Consider the following 10246-nt stretch of genomic DNA (forward strand, 5'->3'; position numbering starts at 1 on the left):
GTGGGGGGTGGGGGGGGTTTGTCGCAGGAGCCCCCGTGGGTCCATCTTTTGGACTCTTTCAAAGCCAAACGCCGTACCCAGCAACCTTTGCTTGCATTCAAAAGGTGCCTGGACTGAAACATGACATCATTACTTGCATTATATCCCTTTTATTTCGATGATGTTTGCATGTTACCGAGCAATTCTCAACCGTGGGAATTCATCTTTCCCCATTGAAATCAATGGAGATTAATCAATCAATAAGATGCATTAATAATGTTATTTTGTCACAGAGGATAAATAACTATATGACTGTGTTAATTGTTATATTGTCTGTCTACATGTGTTGCTGCAAAGTTTGTGTGCAAATATCCATTGTTTAAAGGGTTATACTTATCGCAACAGCAATGCTAGCTTCCTTAGCCCGTCTATAGCATTTTGCTTTGTGTGTTAGCATTAAGATGTGCAAATTATGTATATTATATTGTTATATTATATATGTATATTATGTTTGATTGAATAGACAATCCGTAATTCTCTTTGATTTATATTTAAAATTCAAGTGGGAATGGCAACTAACAGCTCGAAGCTGTTCCCTGCCGCCATTTAGCGCAACAGTTCGTATCTTGAAAAACTCGTAAATCGGGTCACTCGTAAATCGAGGTGCCGCTGTGTGCGTATTAGCTCAATAAATGTTTGGGAAAACCTGTTATAATAGAGTGTGTGTGTTTCACCCTCTGCCTTCACCACAAAATGGCCTCTCAACAGCAGCTTTGACAAAAAGTCATCATCAAACCTCGATGACAACTTTGAGCGGGGATTAAAGGGGCAGGATTGGTGCAGATTAACCCGTTGCTATACGATGAAGACCGGTCAAACTGGTCGGATTGAGGCAAATGAGATGCAAAAAAAAAAAAAAAAAAACACCCAAAAAATAAACAATCAGCATGCAGGCGGGCCAACAGGTTCAGGTTAAACAAGCACTAAGCACAACAAAGATGGCGAGATAGCCAGGGAAGGAATAACGATCTTCCAACAGCAAAAGATGCATGTGATATTGTTCCCATGGCAACCAAAGCATCAGTTTTCCAAGTAGGAAATGCAAAAAAAAAAAAAAAAAGTGTGTTTTGGGGTCAAATGAAGCAGAGGTGGAATGACGGGGTGAAAAGGCAATAGGGGGACGGGGGGCGGGGGGGGGGCGTAGTAGGGACAGTCCAATGATTCCTAATCCCCTTACAGACAGCTTTGTTGAGTGATTGACAGCCTAGCGCGCCACGTTAGAGCACAGGACATGGCGGGGCGGTGGTGACCATTAGTAGAGGGATTATCTCTCTCGCCTGGTTTTACAACCCCCCCCTCTCTCTTCTGCACCCCACCCCCCTCACCCCCCCCCACTCCACAACACCTCATCACTGCTTGATAGGGTCAAGTGGTCCTGGCCGCTTTCTGTTGTTTTCACGCCCAACACTGCCTTTGTCTGCCTTGTTTTGCAAATAATGGCAGCAGTAATGACAGCGGAGGGGGAGAGCGAACAGGCATGTGTGTGGGTAAGGCTTCAGGTGGGGGCGCCGGGGGCTGCTGGGTATCCAGTGTACACAAGCAGCCCACGCGGGCTCGTACACAAGTCCTCACACCCACGCCCGACGAGCTCTCAAAGTGCCACTCCGAAAAAAGGCCGCCGTTGTTTGATTAGCGGGCCGCTGCAGCTGCAATCGTGGCTTCACATAACGACGCGGGGAAAAGTTCAGGAAAGTTCACTTTTCTGATCCCAGGTCACACAAACAAGGTCAAGATTTGAGTGCGGCAGAACCAAATAAGAATCGGCCATGCTTGGAGCACAGCACTGCACATTCATCAAGTCCACACCAAAGAAGGAGACCTCTGATAACCCCGCCCACTCTGACCCTTTGTAAGTGCATTCTTCTGCGGGGAGGATAAAAGAAGGGGCCAGGAAAAAAGGAAGAATGCTGGTCACCAAACTGTGGCCAACCAGACCGGTCATTTTTTTTTTTTTTTTTTGTTAAATGTGAGGTTGTTACTTCTGAAAGTAACTCATAAAGTAACATCTAATCTAACTTTTAAAACCATGTAATCAGTTAGGTAACTAGGTTACTTTTTCAAGTTAACTGTGGCAAGACTTTTAAGTTAAAATAGCAGCAGAGGAAGAAATGTGTGAACATTTTTGCTCTGACCGACCAAGACGCCAGCACAGGTGTTAAAACTTGGTTCCTCGAGGGATGCTAGCCTGCATGTTTTAGATGTTTCCCTCCTCCGATAACATCTGATTCAAATGAGCAGGATCATTATCGGGCTTCTGATCATTTCGAGCAGATGTCTTGGAGGTGGGAAACATCTAAAACATGCATGATAGCGGCGCTCGAGGAATAACAGGAAGTTATTGTGAGGCCGTCAAGTTACACAAAAAAAAAAAAAAAAAAAAAAAACAGGGGCAGAAAAAAACAACAACATTGGATCGTCTGTAACCGCCATGTGATTTTGCTTAAAAAGTCGTCGCTTTTCTCAGCAGCGCCGCATGAAAACCTCCAAAACGTAATATTGTATTTATGACACGGGTCCCATTCAAGTTATATTTAGTACAGGAAATGGAGCGTGAGCTTTCCGAGGTCGCGGTGCAACAACGGTGGGTTAACGCCAAAGCCAGATGGGCCGCGCTCTTTTAAGCGCTAATTACAACTGTGCGCGCACGCACACACAAAAGTTTAAGGAGAGCAGGAAAAAAAAAAAAAAAAGCCTGCAGAAACTCCTGAAGGTGGGGAAGGGCTGCGAGGTAAACCGGCTCGTGAAACACGTCGCCGTGGAGACGTTTGCTCCGCGCGAGCGACTCTACAATTAGCCAACATCAATTCATACATTCAAACTATTCTCAAGGCACTGAAGTGATCACAACTGGACTGCTTTGTTTGTCTGATAAGGTGTTGCGCCTCTCATCGGAGTAGGCGTCATAAGTTCAGGCGACGAGGCTGGGCCGGGACTGTATAAGCCGAAGTAGTGGAGATACGCCCCGAACCACCAATGGCATCATTCCAACTCGTCTAGGGACACATAAAGCCAAATTTGTTGTTGACCAGTGTGATTCTCTGTCCGAGGCTATTTAGTCTGTTTTCTCAGTGACATTTTAAATTTTCTCTGGTCACATAGAGCACATCCAAGTTGGTGTACGCGTGACGTAATGCTGAAAGGGTCCATTGCAGACCACTAACATAAATGATGGGTCGCCATGGCAACAACTTCTCTCCCTATTACAAGTCAAAGTACAAGACACGCGAGTTGAAGCTTTTAAACTCCGGTTGGCTCAACTTCTTCTAGGAACCACAGAGCTGCCAGTTCTCCGAGGGCTTCACGCCGAGCTGATCAAAGTGCCGGCTCGCCCCAAAAAGTTCCGCGTAAAGCTTAGCCGATTTCGCCGGGTTGGACCTCCTGCGGCTGAACGTGGCGGGAGGTGTCAGCCATGAGGAATGGGAGGTTTTACCCGGTCGCATGCGGCCAGGAAGCGGCTCGCTGCGGTTCTGACCCCAAGACAATCAGTCACTCTGTTTGTCTGCTTCATCTGAGCCCAGCGCGACGACCCGACCGCACTTCCTCCAGCTCGCCGCTCTTCTTCTGTGTCTCACGTACACCTCCAAATATGACAGAGCCATTCGGGGTTGCGGTGGAATTCAATTCCTCCGGGGGGGGGGGGAAGAAAGTGGCTTCAAGCTGTTTATTTCCACTTCCAGTAAAAGCTTACTGTCAACTTGTGCATTTAAAACAATAAATCTTTTTGCCTTAGCCTGTGTAGCTGAACGATAACAAACAATGCAAAACGCCATTCGCATGCTAAGGGTTAGCATCGCTAGTCTAAGTTTTAGAAGCAATGGATATTAGAACACCAACAGTGGAGTGACACATATGATACTAAAAATGCCTTATACTCAAACGTTTTTTCACAACTTTGCATCCATAAAATGCATCTCAAAGTGCTTTACAAGAATTAAAGTCAAGCCCTGCCATCACTTATCACATCATCTTACTGAGTCACTTACAGCAGTAATGGAAGTGCTATTCTTCTTCATTTGTGTCTGCATGACCGTATTATAGTGCCCCCCGATGGCCGATGCGGACACACCAAAAGGAGCGGCACAATGAATTGGGTCGCAGCATGAAGTCACGATGTACAAACTATTTCATTCTTGACATTCTATGTTATGACTCGACATTTTTTGGAAAGTACATCATTTTAGAATGCTATTTTGCCATGTTTGTAAACACAGTCACAAAAAAAGGCTGCCAGGAGGATTGGATGACCCTGCTTAGAAGGTATGAGCAGTGAATCTTGCATCTGCGTGTGCGTCTGGGTGTCACAGAGACACACTTGCAAAACCAGGAGCCAGTAAAGCTTGCCTGGTCCCACTTCAGCCACCACTTGCACACAGACGGACTACGTACATAAGGTCCACCTATTCTATTGCAAGCAACGAGACAAAGGTAACGGTCGGTTTTGATAGAAGTCAGCTCAAAATATTAGCAACACCTCTTGATACGAAGCGATGCTGAAACCACAAATATAAACACATTGTTATGAATATCCCCCAAAAAACTCTTAAAACAGATTTTTTTTTCTCTTTTTAAATGGACCTAATGACTTCTTTCACGTATGTTTACAGTTTATTTTTTGCAACCTTTAATGACACTTTTTCCACTCCGGCAAGAAGATTTCTAGCAACTCTCCTCACTCCTTTTTTTCAGCTGTTGCTGTTTGTAGTAGAAACACTTAGCCTAGTTAGCTTGTCTTTTATCCGGTGCCAATTAGCAGGCGATTAATGAATTATTGAGGGAGTGGAAGCAGGAGGGAGGGGGATTAAACGTAACGTCTCGAGGAGGGGGATCGTTGTATTACAACATGCGTGAGTAGACCACCCCTTCAAAAACAGACCCCCTAGAATCCTTTCAAAAAAAGGAGCAACCTGCTTCCTCTGTTAGGACCCTCAATGCGCATCACAAGTCAGGGGGCAGCAGCTTTACGTCATCTCAACATTATCTTTCCGCACATTCTGGGGATTCATCTGATTGAGTGATGAAAGGCTACCTGGTATGATCCCACCCCAGACAAAATTTGGTTCCCATACACTTTCCCGTGAACTGTTTTCTTCCTTTTTCGATATTCCTTGACTTTTATTGTATACTGTATGAGCAAAAGAAGACTGGAAGAAAGGTGGCCGGGGGGGCTGGTGCGGGACAGTGAGCGAACTTCAAAGCAGCGCATAAGGAGGTCTGAAGGTTAACAACGTGACACTCCATTTGCTACACAGACCTGACGTGAGGCGCACGTGATGGACTCGGACCAGCGTGTCAGCTCGCCTCCAGGTCAGAAGTCCGAAGCACAAAAACAAAACAGAGGAAGCAAAAGTACTCACATGCTGTACGTTAGTACAAGCATAGAAAATTTGACTCCTTTACACAACTAGAAGTAAAACTGAATTTTTATTATATACAATAAATTTGTGACTCTGCACAGTTACACGCAAAAAAAAACATTTTTATTTTTTTTTAACCAAGAGCTAGCTAGCGTGGGCTCAACTTTGATGCTATCAAAAGCTTCATTAGCAAAACAATGGCTTTGCTGACAGTGTGAAATGACGAACAAAAAATGCTAAACTAGCTTTTGATAACTCAAAAAACATTCACCTGCCTATTGTGTGATTTTTCAGATTAGGCGGACATTTTAGGGCAACATTTTTGTGATTAAAACGCTAGCTTCATTAGCTAAATGCTGACATTGCTAATTTGAACAGTCTAACAGAAAAGGCTAAATGAATACTAACACAAATAAATATTACTCTGAGTTGTATGTGAATTTTCAGATTAGACAGCCAATTTTTGAATGCCAGAATCTTTTGAATTCTAGAGCGATTAAAAGGCTAGCTACAAAAAAAAATGATAAATGAATAAAAATAACAGAAATAAAAATCCAGTGATTTGTGATTTTTCATATTGCCCAAACAAATTTTGAATGTTAGAAGCTGGTGGATTTTAGAGGTAGGGGGTGTTGGCTCAACTTTCATGCAATCAAAACGCTAGCTTTGTTAGCTAAACGACAGCTTTGCTAACATGGTGAACAGAAAACCGACGATTTCTGAACGGCAGCTGTCGGTATCGTCGCTCGGTTGACTTTCCCTCTCTCTATTTAAGACGTTTCTATGTCGTGTCCTCAACCGAGGAGATTACAATTCTTTTTTAAAAACTAACAAGTCAATTTTGACAAAGTAAGGGGTAAAAAGTACAGATCTCTGCATTTAAAAGTCATGAGAAAATCAATGTGTGTGGACTGAAAAACTGCTTAAGAAATAATTGCGCTTGCCACCACAGGTTGTAAGCACTGCAAGATTGTGTGCCTCAATACTGCAGCTCTAACACACAGCAGCATGGAAAGGGAAAGGCAGAAAGTGCATGGATGTGTGTAAAAAAGAAATAAAGTGAAGGACGGACTAAGCTGATTAAGTATGAATGCTAAGCTTTGTGAAGGCACACAAAGGCATACAACAGGCTTTGTACTTTGCATATATGAGCAACCCCATTGCAGATGACTCAGAGTGTGGCGTCAAAGCCCCGCACCCCCATTAATTGCCATCCAGGCCACCTAAACTCCATTAGGGAACAATGCAGAGACACCTGTAAAGGCCCTAAAAGCCCACTAGCAGTTAGCTTCGGCAGAAATGCAGAAATGACCCCCCCCCCCCGCGGCTCCTCATCCAACCCTGTGGGCTGAATCCACCCACTGCTGATAACAAAAACCCTCATTAGAGGCTTCACGCCTGGCTCCACAGTGGGAGGGGGGCTCCCGTGCACTGCTGCATCCCGCATGGGAAGAGGAGAAGCCAGACTGGCTGTAGCCTCCAGCACGGACGCAATGCTTTAAAAAAAATAAAATAAATAAAAAAAAACAGAGAGAGAGTGCCTAAGTGTGAATTTGAGATACGGTCTGTAGCCAACCCTACCCCACCAGCAATGTTCAAAGATTATTATCATCCATTACGATTTGTTGACTAGAAGTGCACTTGTGTTGCGAACAAATTCCCACATCTTGGTTCTTCTTTGGCCCATGACCACAAAACGCCCTATAGGAGGCAATGCGGCTCTATTTTTAGAAGTTCAGTGGAGCCTTGAGTTGAATCAGTACCTTAAATCATCTTTTGCCATTGAAACAAATTAAAATGCCATTCGGCCTTAGCCACCTGCGGGCAGTACGAGACAGAAAGATGGATATCCTGTTCATTGAACTCCTCTCACCTCATCAGTACGGCACTAATATTAGGCTCTCTTGGCAGAAGATAAAGAATATGATTGTGAGTACTGTTATATAGTCTCTACGAGTGGCGGTTCAAGCCACAGCACCACAACATAGACAATATTTAGCTTTAGCACCAAGCTAGCTGACTGGAATGCTAAGATATGTGGTCGTTTTCAACACATGTAATATGCTCCGTGTTTCGATTGAGAAACAATAAACAGTTTGAATACATTCTTTCATTTTTTAAGAATCCTTTCACTAGTTGTCTTGCCAAATCGGTTAAACAACTGTAGCTGTGGAGGAGACCTTGGTGAGAGCTCATACTAGGGTCAAATTATTCAAAAATACCTCCAACAAAAGCTATTGTACTGCAAGTCATTAGACTGTGCAGGTGTTGTGAGCAGCTGCTGTGCATTGGACTGTCTCGACGGCAAACAAAAAGCTAGAAGCTTTGTTGAGCAAGAGGTGTGTGACAATTTTTTGTTGTTTTTTTTTTTTTTTACTTCTGCTGCTGACTTGTTGCATTCAAAAGGAATTTCAACTGCCAGCGGGGAGACTTTTTCTCTCCTTCAATGCGGCCAAGAATGGTCTCGGAAATACAGCGGCAGTCTATTTCTGACATTCAAAGCTTCCGTCTGAGTCTGGCTTCGAAAGGATCATAAACATGACATTTGCACTCGCTGACATGACAGAAAGGGACTTTTGATTCCACGTCTGTCGCCACGGGTAGCAAACTCAAAGCTAAAGAGAAACAATTGGACAATAAAATGCAAAGTGAAGTCCTTCGTAAGGATCATTGAAGGAGGCAAAACACGTCCCAGTCTGCATCCTTACCTCTCGTTGAGAGAATTCCAGTAGATGGGCTCCATGCTGCTGGCCGTGGTTCCCAGTAAATCCAGTACAAACGCCAGCAGGACCCACAATCCATTCACACTCCATTGACGCGCCATCGCCAAATTCGCTCGCAGCCAAAATGAAGAAAAAAAAAAAAATGAAAAAGAAGACTTCCAAAAGTGGAGGTGAGTCAGAATCTCATGGGCCCAGGATGCCTTGAGATACGTGGAATGGAAAAAAAAAAAAAAGAAACAACTTTCTGGGCTATTTCTGCAGCATTCCCATGACTTCCACACTAATGTACCATTAGTGCACACACAGAAAAAAATGGCGTTGGTCCAGGACGCAAATAAAGCTCCAGCGAATCCAATGTTGTCAAATGAATCACAAGCCAGTAGCGATTCTCTTCTTGTGCCTCGATTGTCTCAGTTTCGAACAACGCTCCCTTGTTGTGTAGTGTGCACCCTCTCCCATTACCTTGCCCCGACGCCTCGTGCAACACAACTAAAATACACACACACTAGGTTTCTTTTCTTCTTGTTTTTTCAAAAACAAAAATGCAAGCCAAAATGTGCCACCGGACTCCACATCTCCACGCTCATAAAGGTTGGTCAAGTCCAGTCGGTGCACATCACAATCCTTGCAGACAGCTTGTAAATCCACGAATGCTCGATTCTCAATTTGAGAATACAACGAAATATGAAGGGGGGCGGATCGAAGCGTCTATTTCAAGAGTTAAAAAAAGGAAAAACATCCACACTTTGCTTGAAAGAAAACTTGCTGAGTGCTTTAATTAGGGGGGGGGGGGGGGATAAAGAAGCGAGCCTGGATCCAATAAAGGTGTGTGTGTGCGTGTGTGTCAGATTCGGTCCGACCGACAACACGACGACATCACAATCCCGACACCGGTCCGACCTGCACGATTGCTCGCCGCGTACTGACAGAACCGCCAGACCGGGGCCGGAACACCAGAACCCAGCAGGCAGCAGGGAGGGGGGAGTGGAGACGCAACATCAGGGAGCAAAATCCCCGTTCGAAGACTGCTAGGCGGGACGCACCGACGCAGCACAATACATCTTGGAAAAAAAAAAAGAAAAAGAAAAGAAAGCGGGGCGGGTGTCGTCAAGTACCTTGATGGCTTGCTCGCACACCTCCTGATTCGGACCTCTGGGCTCCGGTGCGCTTTATTTTCTTTAAAAATAAATAAATAACACCAAAGAAGAATTCATCCTCGATGGAAGAGCAAGAGCGCCCCTCAACCACACATCCGAAAAAGACACCGCAACGATTTTTTTTCCCGCTCTCGCTAGAATAAGTGAATTATTTTTTTAATCCAAAACGTGTGGTTAAATAATCCGTTCATGTTGTTAAATAAGTGAACTATGCAAAACAGGCTACAAGCAAGACGAGAACGGTGATGTACACTCTCGAGAAACACACACACGCACAACAAAAGAAGCTTGTTGATTTTGGGGGCCTGCAAGGTCGCCAATTCACTAGAATGAACCCGCTCGGGGTTAGTCACAGTGTCTGAAATGAGGGATTCTACTGCCATCATGTGGACAAACTGAGTACTGCCGCACCTTTAGCCCCACACGAGACAGAAAGCAGGTACGCCGATAGAAAGACGCAAAGATTTTTGTAGTTACATTTTTAATTCGACCTTTGGTGTCGTACATTTTAATTGAATCACGACAGTAAGAAAAGACTCTTTTTTTAAACACATGTTCAGTTGTTCGTTCACGGTATTTCTGTCTGTTGGCCTCCTTTGGTGGGCTGACCTTCAACTCTCCTCCATGACTTCATCGCCTCCCTGGCGACTGCATGTGGCTGCAGGGCCTTGTACCCTGTACACCCCCCCCCCACACACACACCCACACACCCACACACACACGCGCGCGCGCACAATCAGGAATGTCTCATGCTGACTTTCATCCACGGCGAGATGAGCGCAGCAACACAAAGAGCTCGAACGGGAAAACACACACCACGATGGCAATGAAACTCACACCGAGATCGCTGCACGAACGTGTGCGCGCGTGTGTGTGCGTGCGTGTGCGTGTGAGTCAGTGTCAGCGCACAGCATCCTCGCCCGCCTCGCAGCTGATAGATCTCAGCTGCACGTCTTTATCCTTAAGCATCAGT

The 10246-nt window shown here is 44.9% G+C and overlaps 1 protein-coding gene across 2 annotated transcripts in view; it reads right to left on the minus strand.

The window, feature by feature from the left end:
• efnb3b (ephrin-B3b) overlaps positions 1-9259 on the minus strand; it is a 56367-nt gene extending 47108 nt beyond the window's left edge. For both annotated transcript variants that reach the window (XM_086023888.1, XM_086023887.1), the window contains exon 1: positions 8102-9259. In XM_086023888.1, coding sequence (XP_085880014.1) covers positions 8102-8217 — 116 coding nt within the window. In that variant the 5' untranslated portion in view covers positions 8218-9259. The remainder of the gene's footprint in view (positions 1-8101) is intronic.
• Positions 9260-10246: the final 987 nt, after the last annotated feature.

This window comes from Filicampus tigris, chromosome 2, assembly GCF_054856515.1.
Source record: "Filicampus tigris isolate MCC_2025a chromosome 2, RoL_Ftig_1.0, whole genome shotgun sequence".
Classification (NCBI taxonomy): Eukaryota; Metazoa; Chordata; class Actinopteri; order Syngnathiformes; family Syngnathidae; genus Filicampus; species Filicampus tigris.